The sequence below is a fragment of the Trachurus trachurus genome (genome assembly GCF_905171665.1).
Source record: "Trachurus trachurus genome assembly, chromosome: 13".
NCBI classification, from domain to species: domain Eukaryota; kingdom Metazoa; phylum Chordata; class Actinopteri; order Carangiformes; family Carangidae; genus Trachurus; species Trachurus trachurus.
Genome location: NC_139892.1, coordinates 19,691,919 through 19,716,773, shown reverse-complemented (window position 1 = coordinate 19,716,773; position 24,855 = coordinate 19,691,919). Strand labels below are relative to the sequence as shown.

Sequence of the window (24,855 nt, the reverse complement as noted above, 5' to 3'; positions counted from 1 at the left end):
TTGCCAGAAAAATAGATAAAGTCTGATGTATTAATGTCTTTTCCCTTTAATTAAAATCCAAACTCTAAATTCAATCATGTACGTATGTGTACGGTGACCCTGAGAACAGCAAGTCCCAGCCTGGTTCATCACTTTTTAGTGTTTGTGGTCACCACCGATTTGTGTCGATGTATATTTGAAAGTTTATGTATTTGTGTGTGTGTGTGTGTGTGTGTGTGTGTGTGTGTGTGTGTGTGTGTGTGTGTGTGTGTGTGTGTGTGTGTGTGTGTGTGTGTGTGTGTGTGTGTGTGTGTGTGATGCCCATGCCCTTTGTTTCCTTGCCTCAAGTGAGGTTTATTTTTGGGGTGATGCGTGATGGTTTGTTCCCACAGGACATTCACACTGTCCAAACAAATCACTCTGCCTGTGTGTTGACTGTGTATGTGTGTGGCAAGCATGCAGGTGTGGGTGTGGCTATGCGTCATCAGCGTGCAATAATGCTAACACTATGGATATGGATGAGTTGCATTGTTTCAGAGTGCACTGTGAAACACGGCTGCAACTGGCTGCACAGTAAATTTAGACGATGTGTAAACTAAAAAACTCTCTTTAAACTAAATAAATTCCTGAAGGCCACTTAAATCACCAGCAGTCATACTGTATTTATTCAATGGCAAAAACATTTCAGGCAACAGCTACAGTAAACTGAAAGCACAAGGGCGGCCACACTATGTAAAAGTTTCAGAATAACCCCTTCAACCTTTTCACCTCTTTTCTGTGCTCTGGTGCCTTTCATAGCTCTGACAATGAAAACTGACTGTTGGTTTGTTAGTGACTATAGTTTAAAACTCATGGAAACAGTGTAGCAACAAATAAAGACATAACTGCTCTAACTTTTGTCAATATTGACATGTTACCCATCAGAAGTAAGCGGAATGTTTGTGTTAATATAAGTCTTAAATAGTTATATCTTCCAACAGCAATCACTTATATAGAGTGTTTGGTCCGAAACACGGGTCTGTCAGTCACTCTGCTCTGCTGTAAGCCGAGGAGAAAACTTTCCTTGTATCCTACAACCTTTATCCAATGAGGAGAGAGAACGGCATAACGGTCCTCTCTGTGTGTGCAGCCAAGGGATGCGCATGAATGTGATGACGTAGGGACGAGGGCGGGGACTGCTAACTCCATCGGCTGACAGGAAGTTAGCCAAAACGACCGAATCGCTTACTTCTGCTTTAACTTTCTATTTTCCACTATTGATTTGTTTAGTTAATTTTACAGATAGGCTACCATTGTACCATCATGATAATTCAGATTTATCAGTATGGAAACCCAGGAAAACAACAAAACTGTGGCCACTTCCTACTGTACATTTGAAGCTGTGGTGAAGTCAGATCATCTGTCTTTTTCTAATAGTCATTTATACTCTTTCACCCCTGCATTGCATGTGTGTGGTGGCTGCCGTCGCTGAACTGCTGCGTAATGTGATTGGTTAATTCACCTGTAACTTTCTCAACAAACACGTGGCTGTGGGCTATTGCCATGGGCTAACTCTATTTTTATATTCTGGACACTTTCTGAAGCAAATGTAGTGTATTATACACCTTAACTTTCTTGGTCAAGAGGTTAAATGCCAGAAAGTAAATGATCCAGATCAAGGTTGTCTTTGTTGATTAGTTGCATTTCTTAGTTTGGAGAAGGTGGGGTGTTTGGAGTTAGAAAAGTATATAAGGTCAGAGCTTTGGGCCAGGAGAGAGAGATCTCATTTTGGACCAGAGATGCTCCAGGATTCGGCATTTTTGTACACTGTTCTTCTTCTTGTTAATAAACTTCTTTTTTGAATACAAGCGAAGACGTGTCAGCGGTGATCCCTTCTTTTCATCAACACATCAATATACCACACAAACTTGATAGGAAATTAGGCCAACATTAGAATTAGAGAATAATTATTAAATGATAGGGATTACCACATCCTCTTCAATTATTGGCATGGGGGTCATTTCATTACCCACCTCAACCGTGACCAGCTTTTTTTGTTCTCAATTTATACATCCTTTTTAGTCTTTTTTTTGTAGTTTGCTCTCTCATACAATGTTCTCCGTCTCACCTTTTAGCTGAAGAGCCTCCATTTCCTCTTCCTTCTGCCTCCCTGTCCTTAGCTCTCTCTAAGGAAACTGCAGTAACTCTCCTGTTGCCGTCTCCCACCCCCTCCTCTCCGTCATGCCCTTGTGGCTGATGCTAGATTTCTGCCTGCAGCAGTAGATTGCATTTGTGCAGATAGCTTGGAACACACACACACACACACACACACACACACACACACACACACACACACACACACACACACACACACACACACACACACACACACACACACACACAGGTTTTCATTAATACAGGATGTAGGTGCCCCAGTTACATATGGAAAATAGGGCAGCTACGGTGGTTGTGATTAAGTTGTTCGAATGTGTGTGTGTCTTAAGGCTGCTTGCTCTGCACATGTAAGAGATGGGTGAGCAAATGTCGTGTCCCAGAGGCTGATGTGTCTATGTGTGTGTGTGTGTGTGTGTGTGTGTGTGTGTGTGTGTGTGTGTGAGTGTGAGTGTGAGTGTGAAGTGTCAGGGCGTTCTGGCTCATATTTAGACACCTGTCCAGAGCTGCAAAGATGAGTAAAATTTCCTCCTTGAATATTAACTTATTTTATGTTTAGGTACCAGGTGTAGGATTAAGGTAAGTACAGGATTATTAGGTTTAGTTTTGCATAATACACAGTTCACACAGTCAGCAGATTGCCTGCTTCTGTTTTATGTGTGGAGCAAAATCAAGGAAAACTCACTGCCAGCTGAAATGCTGAAGCTGACTGAAATGGAGCAAACGCATGGCTGATTTGTTCCGAGAAATATTTGTTTTATCAAGTCATGTGAAATACAACAACAAAACACATTTTGGCTACACCAGTAAAAGATCATCTCCATGGTCCCCTACTTTTTTCTTTCCTTGGTGGTGGCTGAATATCTGACTCACAGCTATCGGCATCAAGTTGTGAGAATAAATGAGAAATGGTGCATCTTTACAGTAAATTGTCAATATCCTGTGACTGGTACTCTGAAGGGGAAAATGAAAAGAGATAGTGTTTCCCTTAAACTACTAACACACACTCACATACACAAACCACACACAATTATTTAAGCATGCAGCAGACAGACAGATGCATCTGTAATCAGAACAGGCCAACTAGTGTAAACATGTGTTCATGTTTAAACTTTCTACTTTACATTGTGCCTGTGAGTGTGTGTTTTGATTGTGTCAAATGCGGCATGACTTTCTAATCACACGTTGGGCTGCACAAAAGAGATGACTGATGACACACATGTACAAACATAAAAAAAACACTCCAACCAGTTGATGTAGAAAGAAGCTCTTTCACATGAAGGAAAAGCTGGTCTGAAAAACACAGAGATGAGTGGTGATCAGAGCACATAAGTCATTTAAAGCCTGATCTAAATTTTCTCCTAGTCTCACTAGACACTTGTTGATGAACAATTGGCCTGATTAATGAACCAGAAGCATGGTGATTGGCTGTAACTGCTATGAACATGATGTTAGTGCGGTGTGTTTTGAGTCATTTCATCTGTTATTCACAGTACGACTCTGTCCTGGAAACCTATGGGTTTAAACACTGTATACCTTTGAATAATATTTATTCAAAGTCACGATTTAAGTGTAAATGCCTGAAAATTCTAACTAATATCAATATCATGTGCAGAACTCATGTCACATCACTTCAATTTTGACACTGTTTCATATCTGAGCAAAGGTGAAGCTCAAAGCTCGGACTGAAAAAAGGAAAGCTTCAGTCAGAACAACATAAACCACCTTTACTGACTCCAAGCTGACAGCCACATAAGTAGCACCCCACTCCCTTAGAAGTAGCAAAGAATCAAGTATCCATGAGGAAAAGGAGAAAGAACAAAGAAGAGAGAGAGAGAGAGAGAAACTTTGAGTATGTTTCCAGCCGGCCAAAGAGACATTACAAAGTCTGGTCTTTGACACCAAAGTAAATCACTTACGGCCTCTGCATAAAACTTGTGCTGACTGCAGTGGATGAGGAATCATTTGTTTTTTAAACCTGAGGACCCAAAGGAGCCTATTTGACCACCTCCATCACTTAAACAATGATCTGATGTATCTGAAGAATCCACAGATGAGACTAAAACAAATCATACTAAGACTCTGCAGCTGTGTGAGGGTACAGCAGTGTTGTTAGGAGATGTTCTTACATGTTACGACTGTCAACCTGCAGTCCTCCCCAGAAGAACAAATGAACAAGCTATGCATAGTTTGACATAAATGTGGTAATGTGTGTATTTGCTTTGTGGCGGAGAGTAATCAACACCACTGTAATCTTTACCCATGAAATTGATAAACATGCTGCAGCAAGCAACCAGTTAGCTAATCATAAAAAAGAGGGGAAACAGTCCTCCTGTGCAAAATAAAATAAATACAGAACAATAAAATAAAAACTGATTTTATTGGGATTGAGCTGTTTCCATTCTTTACGCTTAGCAAAAGCTAACAGACAGCATATTTCTCAGATGAACTATTGTGTCAAAATTTTCCTGTTACAAAAAAACCTGAATGTCTATACTTGCCATATTTATGCATGACAAGACCGTACACAGCAGACGTGCTAAATTCTATTTTGTAACTGGGACTGGGAATGTCACTAGGCGAAACTAAGTATGGACTGTTTGAAATTACAACTTGAGCTGGATGAAATGTCACTGTTATTATAATTCATCTTGATGATTACATTTATATCTGTAGGCCTTCTACATTTCACGAGGCTCCATGAATTCGTTTTTAGGATGTCTCTCTAGTACGGACCATTAGACCAAGCAATGTTGGCATTTTTAATCTGTCAGTAGCATGGTTTAAAAACCGTTGTACTTCAGCATTCCCCCTACACATACTGTAGAATCGATAAGCATTATGCCAAAGACAACATTTTAATATTCTTTTTATTGCCCTGTGCACATACTACTTACTACAAAGACAATATTTTAAATCTGAAATTTAGGCCTGAAACAGTAGCCTACATATGTGGTGTCACTCTTTGCAACAATGGCTGGAAAACAGGAGTTTAAGAAACATTCATGCAGCTTTAAAACTGATCTAACCTTATTTTTTTTAAGATGTACCAGTAAAAGTCTTAATGTGACGCGAAAAGGAAACTTTGCTCTTATCCTCAACTAGCAGGCTGAGCCAGGTCTCATCTCTCACCTCAGGCTAAACTCACAGCCTGATGCCCAAAGCACTCGTCTCCATCCCACATGTGTGAGAGAGCGAGAGAGAAAAAACACGGCAGTAAACTTGAGGCAACTAAAAAAGGCCTCTCTCTGAGGAAAGCCTGTGTGACTCCAGTCTGACCCTGCTGCCTCGACTCTCCTCCTTCACTGCTGCACACAACGCAAGATTTAAGACGGTGAGCGAGGAGGCAAAGTAATTCAGTCCAGCTGGAGGCATCGACTTTGTGTGTTTTCATGCTGTTTTTCTTCCATTCACAGTAGCACATGCACATGATCACCTACACACACTTGACTGACTGCGCTCTTTCTCTGACATACTGTCTATATTTAGCTATGTCTCTCACTTACAAAAGACCTACATGGAAGCCATATGGACAGCAAGATGCCATGTCATCAATAGCCCTGATTCCCCTCTATTGTCCTGAACCACAAGAGGTGACAAAAGTACGATCAGTCATGTGAAAATAATAAGACACAGTGGTCAAGTTAGAAAAAATAATCAACAAATCCCAATATAGGTCTGGGATCAGTTTTTGCGTTTGTTACGGCCCATAAAAACATAAAGTAGTAGTAGTAGTAGTATTCTATATAAATTAATTGATGGGCAGGCAGGTGAAAAGTGCTTTCTATATTCACGTTGGTTGTGCCACAGGGACTGTACTGAGCTTGATCTGCGAAATGGATCAAAAACAGTTGGTAGAAAGAAATCTCATTTCTGACATGAAGTGTGGTGAAACAACAAATCCTCGTCAATGTGTGTGTTTTTGTCTCACAGTGTCAAGTGTCAGGCTCACATATGTGAGTTCAAAGCAGTTCTGCCAATTGAATGTCCACATAAGAAATATAGCAATCAATATGTTCCTTTTCCTTTGAATGTTCTGGCTGTTTTGGATTAGAATTGATCTTATTTTAATTCATATCTAATGACAAATTCTCATTCATTTCAGCAGTGGGACAAGTCATCGATCTTGACTTCACTTCGTGTGTTTATGTATCAGTTCACCTCAGCTCAAAGGAGGGGATGGAAGCCTGCAGGATGTGCAATGCCACAAACACATATTGCATACATTATTTGACCTCTGACTTCCTATGATAGCCAGTTATTACACAGTGTGTGTGCAGGTTAGAAGGCTTATGATTATAGGTTGTGATTAAACTAATGCGATGCTGAAAGAAAAGCGCAGACAGGCGGTGCATCTACTGTATGAGCAGTCCTCCAGAGAGAGAGAGAGAGAGAGTAAGAGAGAGAGAGAGAGAGAAAGAGGATGGAAGAGAAATGAGGTGCAAAGAAAAAGAGGAGAGAGAGAGAGAGAGAGAGAATGTGATGGTCAACTAAATGTCCTCGACTAAAATAGATGCGCAACCAGATGGAGAGATGAGATGGAGACGAAGAAAGACACAAAATGGAAGAGATAACGCGGAGGAAGCAAGAAGGGAGAAAATGAATGTGAGATAAGGTCGAGGTTAAAAACAGAATCGAGGGTGAGAGACATTTAGCTACATAGGGAGAGAGGAGAAAGACAAAAGCATGTCCCTCTATTTCTCTCTCACACACACACTTACGTAAACACCACATACTGTACATGCACACATTTATTATTTAAATTTAAAAAATCAATACATCAAAAAATGTTTTTTAAGTATTATAAATAACGCAATATCACATGTAAACTTTTGAATTTCAGAAGTGATCATGATCTGAAAAATAATATTAATAATACTGCCCACGGAATTGGAAAGATCAAAGATTTACGAGTGTGCAGCAGTTTCAGATGCTTTATCTGTCTCTTTGCATTTAACTCACAATAATTGCAAGAAAAGAAAAAAAAAGACAAATGGAAACATTGACCTATGGGGAGATAGTTCAAGATCAGTTGCAACACACGATGATCAATAATCAGGATTTCAGCACATTTCCTAAAAAAAAATTATAATAGCCAGACTGTCGTTCTTCGTGTGTTCCTGAACCGAGGGTCTAAAGATCGAGGCCGTCACATGCTGGATAGATCCTGAAGTCCTCTGAGACAAACTTGTGATTTTCGCCTTCATAAATAATCTTCACTGGACTTGTGTTAGATGAGAAATCAGCTCGGGTGTCATTGTACGCGGGTGTCTTTTTTGCAATTCTGATAGGTGTGTGTGTGTGTGTACGGACACGGACAGGTGTGGTTTAGTGTGAGACAGGTGGTTATCTGTGTACGTGTGTCTCTCTCTGTCTCTGTGGAGCTTCACTCTTATTCTTGAAGCTGTCCCAGTAGGCGGGGTCCTCCTCTGTCAGAGGTGAAGCTGAGGCGATGAGGTCGCTAAATGACAGCAGCGTAAATGTGGTGGGAGGAGGAAGAGATGATGGATGAGGCTGGACATAGAAGAAGAAAGGTTTAATTATAGAAAGATACTGCCTGCAAGTGTTGCTACAGATCATTAATCTTGATTAAAGCCTGCTGAGCCTTTAAAATAACTGAAAATTAACAAATGTAACATAAAATCTTTTAAATTAATGTTGAACATGTAAATGTTTTGTGTCCTTACCGCCAAGTGTGCTTTGTCTGCTGGTCCGAGTGCCACAGCAACATGATGGTCATTATCCAGCAAGCTCTCCTGCACAATGACACGCACACACACACACATGAGCACATGCAAACACACTGCATAGCTAGTATATCATACTGAATAAAAGATCACCTTTAAGCTCATTCAAATTCAGAGCAACACACAATATGATGAAAACTGCATAGTTCTTCATCCTTATCAGATGTTCTTTCATATATTAACCCAGCCTGCGTCCACTCATGCATAATCACTTGAATACATGTGAATATCTCCATGTAATATGTGGCTGCATGATTTCTGAGAAGACAGAGGGAAGGTGTGGTCAGATAACTGCTGCGTTTACAAGTCACACATGGCTCTCCAAGCGAAAATGGAGCCTGCGATACCAAGAAACATCGAGCAGATGTGTATTCACTGAAAAATGTCACTGTGGCAGTTGAAGGGAAAAATCCACCCTACAGTATACGTGAGTAATACATGTAACATGCTTTATGATGCGTGATGTGAATCTATGTGGATGTTTCTCTTCACTATTGACTTCCTTCCATTAACATGAAACATAATATTATTGCATTTGCATCCTACAGTATATCCACATTTTAAAGAATACACACATTTCTCAGCATGTTAACACCCACTGTAATGAAATCCCAACAAACATCCATTTAACTTTTTCTTCATTTTGGTCTGGGATTGAATCAATTTTATACCATGCATTGTATACCAATTGTGTGATATATATTTCTAATTTTTAATAGGGTGTATTTTCCCTTTGATACTGGTAAAATACAGTCGGACAGTAAAGGCCAGAAGCTGAGTTTGTGTACGTGGGAGTAACAGGTGGTCATGGTGTGTGTATGTGTGTGTGCCTGTAGTGGTGAGTTAGTTACAAAATGGCAGAGAGTAAGAAATCAGCAGGAACTGTATTTGAATCAGAATTGTGTATGTTTTTTCAACACTGTTGATAATAAATAAGAGAGCACTGATGTGGTTACAGTCTGTCTCTGTGTCCTGTTTATTATGTCCCTCAGCAGAAGCCCACGGGGGTGACATCACCAGAGGTCAGCAGGAAGCAATAAGTCCTAGATCTGCCCTCTGAACCGGCACACAGTGAGGAAGAGGACGTGAGGTCAACAACACTGCTGCTCATCTCCCTGCCAACGTTCAGAGCTCTGAGTGTGTTTATTTGTATATGACGCAAATTCGAGAAATCGATTCACTTGAGGTGACAGCAGTCAGTTGCTGATCATACATGATGATATGTTGCTGTTGCTGAGGAGACACACAGATGATCTGGTAACAGTGAGGTGAGTTAGTGAGGTCATGTGTGCGGATTTGTGTTATTACGCATTTAAAATATGACATTTTATTTCATGCATGAGTTGGAGCTTCTGGTGAATGAGAATATAATTCATTATAGCCTTTGTGTTTTTATATAGTATTCAGCGTTGACACCAAATTCACTGTGTATTTGTGTGGTTAAATCACAATGGCACATTCTGAAGTCTGTTATCTTAACATCTTAAGCAAACTTACACACTTTGTTAAACCGTGGACAGTGGGTGGGTAGTCCATGCATGGGTAAATTATATGCGGTATTTAATGGTTTCAATGAATTCTTTGAACTTATTTGTCGAAGTTAAAGCAGAAGTGAGTGATCCGGTCGTTTTGGCTAATGCTGCGTTCCAGGCAGGCTTTTGAAATCGTAAATTACAGCTTCAAGTCACAACTTACGACTTTGTAGCGTTCCAGGCAACCCACTCGTGTTTTTCCGACCTGTTTTACCGGTGAAAGTCACTATAACGGCCACTCGTAACTTCCGACCGGTGAACTCGCCAGTCGTACCAGATCGAACTGGTACGACTTCACGGTTGGAAAAATACGAGTTTCCTTGAACGCACCATAACAGTCCTCGTCCCTACGTCGCCACATTCACGGCGTCCCTTGGCTGCACACACAGCCCTGCATGCCGTTCTCTCTCCTCATTGGATAAAAACTGTAGGATACGATAAATGTTTTCTCCTCGGCTCAGAGCAGAGGGACTGAGAGACCCGTGTTTCAGACCAAACACTCTATGTAAGTGATTGCTGTCGGAAGATATAACTATTTAAGACTTATATTAACACAAATATATCACTTACTTCTGCTTTAACCTTTTGTGTGAGGACATAAGATTTCTGTTTAAGCTGAGTAAAGGCATGAACGCTGCAACCAACTCGGAAAAATGTTAGAAAATAAAAAATGTTGCCAAAAGCGTACTAACAGTGTGAGGTCATATATTGTTTTGAATTTTTGTTTGAAAAGTAAATGGTCATTACAATTGTTTCAGATTAATACTAATGCTCTTTGACTAATCAATTAATTGACAAATTGGTCATCCTCTATTTGGATGTTTTGCCCCTATTAATCTTATTAAGCTGCTCTTTTGTGTATCTGGTGAAGGTGTGTCATTCAACAATTGATCTATTTTTTGTGTTAACATGGAACTATGGTGATGTGACAAGTTTCATCTAAACTGAATATTAAATGAATGCAAAAGTGTGGGGGGGATTTTTCAGTTTTGAAAAATAGGCTAATTAATATTTTTTCACTCTTCCTCTTTGCTTCATTTAATCTTACTATTCTCGCAACAACCTGCATCTCTTCTCCTTTGCACCTTTTACAGATTCTACATACTGTACAGTAAATTGCTGTTACTTCACTTGTGCCCTACAATCTACAGTTAAAAAAAGGACACATGCATTACCAGCAAACTGTGATCGATACAAGTGAGCTGTTATTCCCTGGTGTGAAAACACAGACACAAAAACAGCATTAGACCCCTACGACCTCGAGGGGAGAGGGGGGAGGATGGGAGAGGAGACGAGAGGCGACATAAGCCTTTTCAAACTAGTGTAACCTTTTAGCAATCCCATGCTAATCCCTCTACCACTGGGCATGGAGGACAGGACTGAGGGATGAAGGGGAGGACAAATAGAGACCCCACGGCTTTACTGGGAATATGGTCACAATATCCAGCATTGAATAATGGACAGCGAAAATTGGTGAATTTGTGATGTCACAGTGAAGCTGACATTTAAACCCTTAAAACACTGCCACGTCACATCATTTTTCCTGCTCAACATTTGTCATGATTAGAAGCTGAATTCTAGTGTTATGGCAAAAAACATGTTTTCTGAGCTGTTTGTCAGCTGCTAGCCTTTGTGACCTTTGACCTCTGACCACCAACATCTAATCAGCTCATCCTTGACTCCAAGTGAGCATTTGTACCCAATTTGATGAATCTCCCTCCGGGCGTTCCTGAGATATGGCGAAGAAAGGGAGGGAGATATTGCAGAGAGGATCAAAGGGAGAAGTGGAGAGGAGGGGGGATGAAGGTGAAGAGAGAAGAGCGGAAAAGGGGGAGATGAAATGGGAAATAGAGGGGGACAGGAGTGATGGTAACAGATGACTCCTCTGCTCTGACAGAAAGCTGCACTCCTCTGATCTCTGGAAGCCTGGAGGGCCACTTGAGAACCCCCCCCACCCATCCAGTCTGTGTGCATCTCTGCGGGACCACCTGTGATTCTCTTTGCAGATACTTTCGCATGGAGCACCACCAAGGCTTTAAAGCTGTATGGTTTCATAAAGTCTGCAAATACTGATTTAGAGAGCAAGCCTCAAATCCTACTAATTTAAATGAATGATTTAAAATAATTGTACAACAGCTACCAAAACAACAATTTTAGCAGTTTTTGATTATATTGCATTGTTTTGCAATGGAGACAGTGTTGCCTAAACAAAAGTTCAGATTTCCATTCATCTAAGCAGTTCTTAGAATAATTTTAGACTGAGATGAAACTTCATTCTTAACCATGAAAAGAGTTGGTGGCAAAACTGTAGAGATACTGTACAGTATCATTCAATAAGTATTCTTTTAAACCCTATGAATAACCTTTTTCCTTGTGAATTTGTATTGAAAATTAGCATTTAGACGAGCACCGACCCCATTTCCGACACTATATATCAGTGAACACAAAATCCAAATTAAACATCTAAAATGGGAATTAAGCCCAGTGAATCTTAAATAAAGCAGTTTGGCAGAAAGCCTTTAAATCTGGCAACTGAAGAATACATTGCAGGCTGCTTCCAAAACAGACATGTTACTGTTTCACTTTGGGATTTGTGCATGCCCGCACTAAAATGTAGTTAGCTGAACAACTCTAGTCTGTTTTCAATGTACAAGCGAGACTACATCATGCTTTTAAAAGAATCTGGATGTGTAGTTTGCACCTGTTGCCAAACAGACATACTTCAAATATCCAGTCCTCTTCTTCTTCCTCATCTAGATGCATCTTGGTCTGACGCAGTGCTCGGCCCTCTGCGAGTGGTTCAGAGGGCAGGTGAAACTCTACCCTCTGCAGGTTGAAGCCCAGACCTGTGCCGATGGCTTTGATGAAGCTTTCCTTCAGGGCCTTGGTGGAAAGGAAGAGAACATGATCAGTGGCAGGAAATCATCATAGGCACATAAAGAAAAACGGAAAGATTGTTTATATGTCTGGCAGAGCTGAGGACAGACTGTGTGTGTGTGTGTGCATGTGCATGTGTGTGTCCTACATTTTGGCTCAGCGGCGCGAAAACTTAAAAATGCAACAGATGGGAATCTATGCACACATGTATAACAGTGTGTGTGTATACAGTACAAAAGAGGGACTTTGTGTGTGTGTGTGTGTGTATGTGTGTGTGTGTGTGTGTCCAGCCAAATCCAACCCTGCTCGGCAGCCAATGAGCCACAATAACAGTATTACAAGGCTAATCGCTATGGCAACCGTAGAGCTCTGCCATTAGTCAACACAGTGGTGATGATATCAGAGTTTGACGTCTCTGTGCCGCCCTCTCAATCTCACAACATCTTTACTTAGCACCTCCATTACTGTTGCTGTCCATCTGTGTGTGTGTGTGTGAGAAAACAGACAAAAAGAAAAAAAGGACTATTGTGTGTCTGTTAGGATGAAATGCACAATATGTTACAATGTGAAGAAAAGATGAATGTGTGTCTCAAAGGACACTGACAATGACATTTTGCCATGTTTCATTTTCCCTCTCACTCACACCAACACACAAAAAGGAGAAAAAAAAACACCGCCTGCAGGGCCCAGCAGCAGCGATGCAATGTAACGACAAGGGTAGTATGGTTGTCATGGTTACCCAGTGGCGATAGAACGCGGCGAGCTGCTGCTGCTCGGAGCTGGCTGATTGGATGTTGCTCCACTCGTGTGCTGTAAACTGACGAGTCATGATGCGGAAAAACTCTGGCACAGAGCTGCTACCTGGAGGGAGGGAGGGAGGGAGGGAAGGAGGGAGGGAGAGGGAAAGATGAAGACAGAAGGGAGGGAGAGCAGGGAGATGAAGGGATGAAGGGATGGCATCAAGAGATGAGAGGAAAATGGAGGAAAAGCAGGAAAAATTGAGTTCTTCGGGTTTGTCCAAACACACAAAGTTCTTACAATTCATGTGGACTGACAAACATGTGGGGTCTATGTACACACACACACACACACACACACACACACACACACACACACACACACACACACACACACACACACACACACACACACACACACACACACACACACACACACACACACACACACACAGCAGTCTTGGCTTGATGCTTTTATCCACAAGACAACACTGACCCCTTGTGGTCAAAGTGGAGAATACACATTGCTATATACTTGTTACACTGATAGAACCAACACATTTGTCATACTGGTTCATTATGGTTGAACTGGACAGTTGACACAGACTGTTGCGGTTTGATGTCTCATTTCTTTCTTTGCCTTTTTTTTTCTCAGATAATATTTCAGCCAGTGACTTTGGATTTCCTGGGATGTAATTTAAATGGAAAAATACAATGAGAGATGACATCAGGCTGCTCTAAGGAGGAAGTATTTTTACCCTTGAAATATACTTTACCGGCTTTATCAGCTTGCGTAAATTCATACCTGGGGACAGATTATAAAAGCTCATCTCTGTCTATAAATACTGACTGATATTCTTGCTACTTTAAATGTTAATCTCAGCATTTACCTGGCATGGTGGTCTTCATGATGTCCACTCCCACCTGCACCCCCTGCTCTGCAGCAAGCACGGCATAATCCCCCTGGTGGGAGACATTGAAACTCCAGGCGCCACCTGCATCTGAACTGACCTGGGTTCAGACAGTGAGAAGGGGGATCAGAGATATCACAATAGTTAATACAATCAACTATAAGGCAAAAAGACATCTGTAGGGAACTGATGTACTGTACTTAGGTTCTGTGTGAAGTTATAAATACAGAAATACAGAAACATAATTGACAAAACTATTCAGACTGCAGTGTTTTTCTACATAATATGTCTTGGGCTGGGAATTAGTGTACAGACTACACACTTTACTGCTCTACACAGCAAGTAAATAAACCCATCTGTGTCTACATACAGTATAGTGTATGTACATCCAAGGTAACCCAAGATGATTTATCTAGGCCAGGGTTACAAGATATTTAGTGTAGACTGTTGAGTGTAAAAATGATTTAGCAAAGCAACATAAGGGTTTATGGGTGTACATTTTCTGTCATATAGCCTAAGCATAACTCATCCAGTTATCGAAAAGTCTCCACTAACAGGTGGAGCTGTTTACCAATACCCACTAATAAACTCACAATACTGAAGATATACTGTATGTATCTGCTTACGACATCATAGTGTGTTAAAGCTATTTTGTTAATACTAATTTTAAGTCTGTGTAGCTTAAGAATGCTAAATGAGGGACTTAAAAAAAGTGAAATATTATTAGAGACGTTAAATAGCCAGGTGTTTCTCCCATGATGCACCGAGGTAAGACAGAGTGTGATGAACCTTCAGAGATGCAGCCAGGTAAGGTTTCCCTCTGGGAGAGCGCTGCAGTCTGATCTCTGCCCAGGGGACCCCCATCCCCTCACAGATGAACCTCCTGAGCAGCAGCCTGCCAGCCTGGGGGTTGTTCACAGACACACACACACACACAAATGGACGGTTTATTGATATCTTACAAGCAGTGGTGTAGTCTAATTTGTTGAGATCTGTATAGTCCAGGGATGTCAAACTCATTTTAGTTCAGGGGCCACATGATGGGCCGGACCAGTAAAATAAGAGCATAGGCTAATAACCTATAAATAATGAGAACTAAACCTTTCCCTTTGTTTAGTGCAAAGAAGTAGGACATTAGGATGTTTTACATAAACTATGCTTTTACAAAACATATTAGGCTATGAACAGCTTGAAATTTCTTGAGAAAAATATGTGCAATTTCAACATTATGCCTCTTCTCTCTTCTATGTAACTTTTACACCGCACGTTTTAGCTACACCCCTGTCAGGGGTGTAAAACGTGCGGTGTAAAAGTTACACCGATACTAGGCTATTGGATATATCCAATAGCCATGTCAGGGGTGTAGGTATTAATAATTGTATTAATGCATTTTAAGTGGGTATATACTGCGTATCACATAGAATAGCCTGCCCTACACCACTGCTTACAAGTGTGATGACAGAGCAAGCTGACAGAAAGTTTCCAGTCAGACTGATAGGCTACAGTATGACTGAATGACCCACCATGGCTGATTTCGCATCCTTGGCAAACACAAACTGTCCGATCCGGTCCTTCTCCTCTCTCTGGATGCAGCGAGCGGCGAACAGCCAGTCGCTCCTGCTCGGTGTCCACGACCCGCAGCGGAAAGCCCAGCGGACAGAGCCCATGTCTGTCCTCCTCCTCCTCCTCCTCCTCACCTCTGTCCACACACTACTGTCATGTGGACTCGACTGACTCAACTTCAGGCTGCTCACACACAACTTAGGGAGCTACCGTTAGCATCGCGTGTTAGCATATAGGGAGTTTCACTGACAACAACAACAGCAACAACAGCGTGGAAATGTTACAACTGAGACATTCAGTGGTTCACAAAACCACACAAACACCACCAAGTATGACAGCGATGAGGCCTCCACCTGTCACTTTGTAGCATGAATACAACCGATACAACTCGGTGCCCTGCTGCAACAACCAGCGAGTATGTCAGGCCCCGCCCCCTTCATCTTCGTGCTGCGTTCATGACCCACGGAAATAAAAACTCCAAAAAAATTACAATTAGCCTATCAAGTTTTCAGAGAAACAAAACAACAACAACAAAAAAATAACAACAAGGTCCAGAGTGCTCAGGGAGTTTTTTCAATATCTGGCGAGGGTGCTCTTTGGATAGTGACATGCAGTTACAAAGAACTAGGCCTAAAGAAAAAAGCCTCCTCTACCAAAAAAAATTAAAAAGCTTATTCATGACAAAATGGTTAAAATGGTTAAAAGATCAGTAGGCTACATCATTAAAAATAGAGAGTGGATTACACCCTGAAGAAGGCTGTTTGCTGCTACGCCTGGGTTGTATCCCAGTCTCTATTTTTGCCTTGGCTTTTTGCTTCAGTTCTTTACAATTATGAAGTGTCTGTCTTTTATTCTTCTTCTGCATTCATGACGGATTGGGTGCACAAATGAAGTAAAAACAAACAAACATCTAGTTCAGTTCAGTAGCCTACCTGTTTTATTTGTATATTTCTCAGGATTTATCACATCAGAGATAAAATACCCATATCTGTGTTGCCTCCTGTTTGCATTCAATTTAATGCACTCATATTTTGTTTTATACACTGCTGAATTGTATTGTGGCCATAGAGGTGATTTCAGCCAGGAGAGAGACTAACTCGATCACAAGGACAATCAATCAGACAAAACTTGCTGACTCTGTTTAAACAGATCATGCAAGTCCTAACTAGTTCGGACAGCATGAAAAACAGGGAACAGGAAATGATTTAACCGTACCTGCTACCCTCTGCTCTCTGCACTTGTTTCATTTCACATGTGGCCACTGCAAAAATAAATATCTCAGATGAATAGATCGGAATATCTTGACTAAAATCGCATAGTACCTAGTGTTGGTTGAATGAGGGATAAGGTTTGCAGAAAATCACCCTGAAAATCCTGGACAGACTGCCCCTGCCCCTCATCCATCTGGTCTAAAAACTACATACTGTACATGTTGTCCATGGCAAGATTTTAATTTAATACAATTTATTCCGAAGATTGTGTTACATTTCATAAAATCTGAAGAACTACAAATGAGAACTAACTCTTACAGATACCCCTCATTTAGACTTAGGTTTATTTTTTTAATAAAGATGTTAAGACATCCGTGTATTGTTTGACTCACCAATGAGCTTCTCATCGTTTAGTTCATTCACGGTCAGTTTATGACATGTGGCTGCCTCCTCTTCCTGTTATCTTCATAATGACCAACTATGAACCAAACAATTATTCAGATCTGTATGAGGACATTTTATTTGTTTATTCTGCAGTGAACCTAGGCCTACATCCATACTTCATCACAAGGACATAAGGAAGTTTATTGTGCTTCCAAAAATTCGAGAAAAAAAAATGTGGCACTCTCATAAGATAAGATAAGATAAGATAAGATAAGATAAGATAAGATACAAAAAAGATAAAAGGTACAAATTAACAACAAAAATAACATGAATGGATAAAGGACAACAAATCACTAATGCAATATCAGGACCCGTTCTCGTCTGCTGATTCCTGATTAGATGCAGAACAAAGGAGACAAAGCTTGGTTTGTTATGAACACAATGAGGAGGAAAGGTTAAGTTGTCAGTTCGTCTTTAAAAACTGCTTCCCCCGTGAACACCCCCCTGTCAATTGGTCTGAAGCACAATGAAGAGGTGGAGGGTGGGACATACAGTAGCCTACAGTTTATGATGTAACTGACAATGTCCTATAGCTCATGGTTAACCCATATAATCATGTAGCTAGGTGTGTTTGTGCATTTTGATCATGTTTAATGGGGTGGGGGAAAAATGGTCCTTATCGTTACATTTACTTATGTCTAATAGAGTCGTTGGTTTTGTCTGGAGTTAAGGGTTTGATCAGTTGACAGTGAGTAAATGTTACAACTGATACATTCAGGGTCTCACAGGAGGCGTCATGGCAGCAGATAAGTGAGAATTATTAATTAAACCAGGTCGTCCATGCTCCAACCACTTTGAATGCGACACCAGTGATCCCGGGCGAGAGTCAATGTCGTCATATGTGGGCGCGGTGGAGGATTGACCAATAAGAGCGAGCGACAGACGATGCCTTCAAATGCTCTCAGGAATATTTTAAATCCGCGTTGCAGTGGCGTTGAATTGGAGTGGAATTTATTCAGTGTTAACAGAGATATGACATGTAAGAGGCAAGCAAGAGGTTTTATGGTCAAAGCGGAAAATGTGTCATATTTCTGCCGGTTATGGAAATATATTGTATTGTGTAAACCTCTGAGTAAACATTCCATTTCTTCTGTAATTTAATGGCAAACGTAAAGAGGTACTTCTTGCTGAAATAGTAAGAATAATAACCAAAGACTATTTCAACTGACATTTTTCAACCGGTAACTGAATAATCTGCACACCTTGAAACTCGAAAACCACAGTTTTCCGAGGCGTCCCTGAAAGTAGCATGAAAATTGCGTTTCTCCGATGTTGTTTTGATTGCGGTATATCTGTGTGCTCAAGGTGAGTTTTTTTCACAATATATCACACATAATGCTTCGCAGGAGGTGGCAGGAGGATGGGCTTTGTATAAAATAACATTACTTTTCTGATAGCGACTCTGAAAATGTGTTTTGCTCGTCTGGTTAGAAAACAAGATTCTCATAGACTTCAATATCTCTGGGAAAAAAATCGTTATTTGAATTGGAAATATTTAGAATATAGCCTACATTATGGCATAACATAGAAGCAAGTGTAGAATAGTGGTATTTTTGCGTGCAAAGGGCAACAAACAAACGTGCACACCAAATGTATGAAAAATGTTTTTATGCGTAGCCATACCCTATTTTAAATATTTCCATATTGTTGTTTTATATTATTGGTGGCATAGTAGCTAAACAGGAGATAAGAGCCATGCTGGTGTGGGTGCTGCAGAGAAATTGGTACATCAGCAGTATTTCTTTGCTGACAATGTCAGCACCTGCAAATTCACCACGTTTTCATTCAACCCAAAAAAAATAATAAGAAAAGAAAAATCTGCATTTTTGTTCACCAAATAGATACAGTACTGTATATATATATAGTCGGAGAGGGATCCCTCACTCACAAATAAAGAATCATAGGAATTATTCCATTTAAAAATGTCCCATACAAGGAGCATCTTGCCACCAACCTACTACCATACAATAAGAATGTGGCTGTAACTTATTACACCTAATATATTTTACTACATTTACTATGTATTTGCAATCTGTGTGTTAATATTTGGCTGCTGCTTGCATAATGTGTGTTTGGCCAGGAAGAGGATATCATTCATCCATTATTCTTTTTTCACACTTAGGGTTTTTAATGTGGTGAATCTGAACATCAACTACTCTCTGTTTTCCCTGCAGGAATACTACTGAACCATTTCAGCTTGTAATCGTTTTTCTCAGCCTGTAAACTTGCCTGGCTGCGATCCAATCCAGAAAATATAGTTGGAGAACCCGGCACATCTGGGTATAATAATTCTCTGTGGCCTTAGCTGCATCACACCAGGGCCTGATCAAGACAAGAAGTAAACCCTCTCAAGGCTTCAGATGATTTACTCCTCCACCACAGCTGGTGTGACCACTGCAGCTTCCACACTTCTTTCCGCTGGATATTTCCATAACTTCTGGTCTCAGATGCCACTACACAGCTTGTAGTGTAACAGCTGGGATTTGTCTCCCAGGTGGGAAACATCACAGGGACTGCGAGAGACAGTGAAGTTCCTTCCTGATGAAAACTGTTGTGGTTTTAAGAGGAAGCTATACTTCTCCACATGGACTAACCTTACAAAATACATCCACCCTGCTCTCCATCTGAGGGATGTCACCCCTTTTGCTCCTATCCTGTGACCTTTCTCTGTCTATAGCCCTCTTGCCATTATCCATTTCACTTCCAATACTTCCTCCTTAATTTTCTCTCCCTCCTTCTACCTGCACCTCTCACCTCCCCTTGACAAAGTTATTTCTCCCTGTCTCTCCGTCCCCTTATTGCTGTCAAGCTGGATTTCCTGCAGGTGAAACATCTGAAGAGGAAAAGGAAGAGCAACTACAGCGTGAGAGAAACACAGACCCTCATCAGGGAGATCCACAAGAGGAGGGATGTGTTGTTCTCCAGACAGCAGGTGGAGGCTTTCTCTGATCACTCTCTGTGATCTCTGTCGTCTGAAGTGTGTGCCAAGCTAAGCAGATCAACAGTAGCGAGAACGACAGCTAAGACCAATTAGCCAACTCTCCTGTCCTGTCTAATTAGCAACTTTCTCCCTTTCTTCAGCTCTTTGTAACCTCAAAGTTGAATTGGCATTTTTTTTCATGTATGTCTTAGTGAGTGTGCTCACTGATTACTTACAAAAAAGATGCACTTATTTTTATTAGATTTATTTTATGTACAGCATGGCATACACAAGTCCATTAACATGCTTGTCTAAAAAGCAAGTCACTACTACTACAGTACTAACAGATTAGCACAAAGATAGGTCACAAATATACATTACATCAGGCTGCAGTGCAGAAGATACCAAGATACTGTATGTTTAAAATAATTTAGAAGCATTGTCCCACTATCTCCATTGTCCACCAGGGAGCACTGATGGTTTACTTTTCACCTGCCAAATGTCCTGCTGTATAAATAAGTCTCAGGCCTTTCTTCTTAGAAAATAACTTAAATTTAGATATTTGTCAAAAATCTGTGTTAAAAACTTATGATTGATATATAAACAGCAGAAAAAAAACGTATCCTGAAATCCAGTTTCAGTCAGTTGCACACCAGTAGTTTTCTCTAACAGATTTATGTTTTATGGAAAACTGGCATTTTCATTATTTTGCTGACAGTACTCTCTGGTCTGACGAAAACGTATTCATGTACCATCACTCTCCTCTTCTCTGTATCTGAACAGAACACAGCTGTTAATGAGCTGAAGAGACAGGCATGGGAAGAAGTGGCACGAGGAGTCAACTCACTGGGGGAGGGTGAACTACGAACCGCTGCTGAGGTTTGTTTATCTCTGTGTTCAAGTCACGCTTTTATCATCTTCTAGTCTTAAGTTCTCTCAGATGTAGCGACATTAAAAAGCTGCTGGGTAAATAACTCATCCTCTGCAGGTGAAAAGACGTTACCTGGACTGGCGTGCACTGATGAAGAGGAAACAGCTTCAGGCCGAGCTCTCTCTCTCCTTCTCCTCATCCTCGTCTTTTGCCCCAAAGACGGAGTATGACCAGTCATCCCCTGAACAGGAGGCAGCTTGTTTGGGATCCGGGTGCGACCAGCTGCTTGACCTCTCAGCCCTCTCAAAGGACTGTCACTGTGACTGGCCGGAGCTGGCGGCTCTCGGGGAGCCCAGTGGTCAAGCCTTAATGGCACCGCCAGACCTGAAGATGGAGGATGACATGAGTGAATACAGAGTAAGAGACAGACACACATCATCCATTGGTTTATTTTGTGAGTGTACGACAACAACACAAGACAGAAGCTTTGCCCTCATTCCATAGATTCACTTAATAGGTTAGATATCCCCACAGGGGTGCAACTACCTACTTTCTGCAGACATGCAGATACATTACTGCACAGGATGCAATGTTACACAAATACCAAATTAAACTAGTCTACTATTTATTTCAATAGTATACTATTGAAATAAATACTATTTATTTAAACTTATAAGGTTTCAAAACTATAGCAGCCAAACCACATATAAAAAACATTAAATTTGAAATGATATCCTTATTGGATATCAGTTATTGATTGGATCACACAACAGCAATATTGGAGTGAAGACATTAAACTCAAGTGTATCATTCCCAAGTTTTATAATTGATCTGTTTTATGATTCACCATCTATTTAAAAATTGATAATTGTCTGAACAATAAGATAACTACAAAAGACTTTATTTTTCTAATCCTAATCAATAACGTGCCTCTGTTATTGATGATATCATTTACACACGCACAATAGCTGGTAGCCTACATACAGAGAATTCCTACTCAAAATAATTTTTCCCCCATCGCTTTGGCGCCCCCCCTAGTGCAGTGCCCCTAGTCGCCACATATGTATAGTGCATACCCACTTTTTGCGCCACTCTATCCCCATTAAACCTATTGAAGTCTATTGAATACATTTGCATGAAAATGAGGCAGTGATTCTCTCTGATAATTTAATTATTTTTGATACAGAGCTCACGCAAAAGCCACTTCTGTTATAAGAGGACTAGTAGCCTGTATTTGCTGATGTATTAATTAGTTTAATGAATGTCCTAACCAGCAGAGGTAGTTATTTTTAATACTGTATATCAGTGTGATTATGTAACACATTAAGTAGCTGAAGTGACTCTTGTTAATCCTGTCTTTTGATTGGACTCATGTAGGTTCAGAAGGTGGAGATTGAAATTAAATGTAAGAGGTGTTAATTTACTAAGGATTTAGGTTAAACTGAAAGTTTGACTCACTTGTAGTGTTCTTTCTTTTTTATCATTAATGGCTTGAAATAATCTTCCATTTTATTTCATTTTAACAGTGTTATTAGTGTAAAGTGGTACTGTATTAAGTGTAAATCACTTGCAAGATAAACCCCTGAGATACAGAATACTACCTACCTGTCCCTCTCTCCCTCCAGCTTGATGGTGATGGTGATGTGGGAGATGGAGAAATAGATGAAGATGATATTCCCTCCCTCCTCTGTGACATCGAGTCACGTGGTGAGGGGCATGTCAGTGATGTTTATTCCAACAGTGACTTAGGCACACTCGGCTCCTTCAAGGCTCCGAGCTCCACCACCAACAGAGATCTGCCGTTGACCAGCGGCCTGATGGGAATGCCGCCTCACGCTGTCAGCGGACTCAACGCTCATGAAAACATGGGTGCAGGGTTTCTGGTCGCCGTTGAGAAACAGCGCCTGGAGCTGGAAAAGCAACGGCTGGCTGTGGAAACTGAACGCCTGGCCGTGGAGAAAGAGCGCCTGCTGGTGGAGAAGGAGCGACTTCGTCAGATGGAGGTGGAGAGGGAACGACTGCAACTGGAGAGAGAGAGGTTACAGGTGGAGAGGGAGAGACTGAAGCTTTTGTTCCTCAGCCAAACAGAGCACATGGACTCCTCTTTTAATCTGCCACCTCAACAGGGCCCGCCTTCATCCTCCACACCTTCTTTATCCTGCACTCATGATGGACAGAGGGAGAGAGAGAAGGAAGGTAAAGGGTGGATGTCAGTGGTGGACCTGGAGACAGAGAGGCTAAAACTGGAGAAAGAGAGACTGCAGCTGGAGAAAGAGAGACTGCAGTTCTTCAAATTTGAGGCAGCAGACTGCAGATTGAGAGAGAACGCCTCCAGGTGGAGAAAGAGAGAATGCAGCTGCACAAAGATCATCAGAGCCTCCGAGAAAAAGACTGAATACAGAGAGAAAGTGGAGGGTGAAAATGATAAATAAAGCAGATATTCACCAGCTCCAGGGATTTTTGATACTGAAAAGAACTGCTCCCTGATCAGCTCTAATTTCATACACACATATGTTCTTAAAGAAGGTGCGGAGCCTCTTGAATGATCATTACTGATTATAAATTGGCCAATGAGAAGACAGAGATAAAGGGCTGACATATTTATGACCATCACAATAAAGCAGTGCCTTATCATGTCTTCATAAAATCTGTGGCAGAGCAGACAGAGAAGATGAGTTGTTTGGTGCAAGCAGCTGGTTATAAGCTGAACACATAACAAGCGCCACGGAAATACACCAATGCACAAAACACTTCAGTGTAGAACATCAAATACTGGGATATACTGTACATCTGAATGTTTCTGTATTGGTTTATATATGACAGAATGGGATCATGGTGTCTTACTCTGCATTTATGCATCAAATCTGTGCCAGTTCACCTACTGCATGGACGCTTGCCTATATAATGTAGCTTCCAACATTGAAAAACAAAAACAAAAGCGCACACAACTGTTACTTGTATAGAGAGATTTGCTGTTTATGTTTGCTGCCAAGTGCTTGTGTTCAAAATACGATTTACATGGAATATTTTATAACTATGTGCATTTGTCCACCAGCTTTAAAGTGATATTTCACGTCCATTGTTTTTTTCTCGGCAGAAGTGTTTGCCTTGTTGTAGCAGGGAGAAGTGTGTTCACAATAACACTGACAGCGGCTCTGTTCTATTTAAGTGTCCCAGTAAGCCTTGACAGTGTGACAGTGAGGATCCTGAAACTGAGGCAGCTAATCATTTTTATTATTCACACCTGTGCTGTTCCTACTGTGACATACGGTATGTGAAAACGTGAAAACGTTCTCCGTGCTGAAGAAGAAAGCCTGTCACAGTCTGGTGCTTTTGACTTGTACGATTTGTGCATTTGGAAAAGAAGAGATATGATGAGCAGTCACTGGATGTTTGGTTTTGCATGATGGGAAAATTAAAGTGAAATACTGCTCTATGGTTATGTTTTCTTATATTACAATGACCCTTTTACTTTTACTTTTATTATTATTTATATAACATTATTGTATTTATATTTCACTTTTAATTAATACCATTTTTTTTTCTTTAAAGAACTCATGGCCTGACCAACAGTCTTATTTTTTATCAGTCTTATTTTATCATGGTCTTTGTTATGATTCTATCGCCAATATGCATGGACATACATTTATACATCTCTTTTTATATTATTATGGTCCCTGTGGTTCTGTGTTACTAATTTTGTAAGGAATAAAGGAGTGAAAAAAATGTAACTTCCAAACTATTTTTGTTGTGATTATAGTTGAATAAAATCTGTAGTGCTCCTGATGACCAGCCTCTGTGGTCTCTCTCCTGTCATCGCTTATGATCTTAGCACTGCCTTTGAGGAATAATTGCAAAAGAGAATAAGAAGACAGTTCACTTCTTTGTCTGTGTTGTGTTGACTCTTCAGGA

At 40.7% G+C, this 24,855-nt stretch overlaps 2 protein-coding genes across 2 annotated transcripts; one reads left to right on the top strand and one right to left on the bottom strand.

Annotated features, from left to right (window-relative positions):
* Positions 1-6,962: 6,962 nt before the first annotated feature.
* Positions 6,963-15,907, bottom strand: aasdhppt (aminoadipate-semialdehyde dehydrogenase-phosphopantetheinyl transferase). The gene is made up of 7 exons (XM_083984645.1): positions 15,458-15,907; positions 14,724-14,837; positions 13,914-14,034; positions 13,026-13,147; positions 12,131-12,292; positions 7,818-7,886; positions 6,963-7,644 (listed from the first exon to the last, which is right to left on the bottom strand). The coding sequence occupies exons 1-7, from the start codon at positions 15,599-15,601 to the stop codon at positions 7,477-7,479; spliced, it is 900 nt and encodes a 299-aa protein (XP_083840771.1). The 5' UTR covers positions 15,602-15,907; the 3' UTR covers positions 6,963-7,476.
* Positions 15,908-18,847: 2,940 nt separating this feature from the next.
* msantd4 (Myb/SANT-like DNA-binding domain containing 4 with coiled-coils) lies at positions 18,848-24,669 on the top strand (the record flags this gene model as incomplete). Its single annotated transcript, XM_083985630.1, is given in 6 exon segments — positions 18,848-18,876; positions 19,922-20,084; positions 20,856-20,951; positions 21,061-21,360; positions 22,569-23,244; positions 23,247-24,669. Coding segments are annotated over 6 exon segments (1,356 nt in total). The 3' UTR covers positions 23,339-24,669.
* Positions 24,670-24,855: the final 186 nt, after the last annotated feature.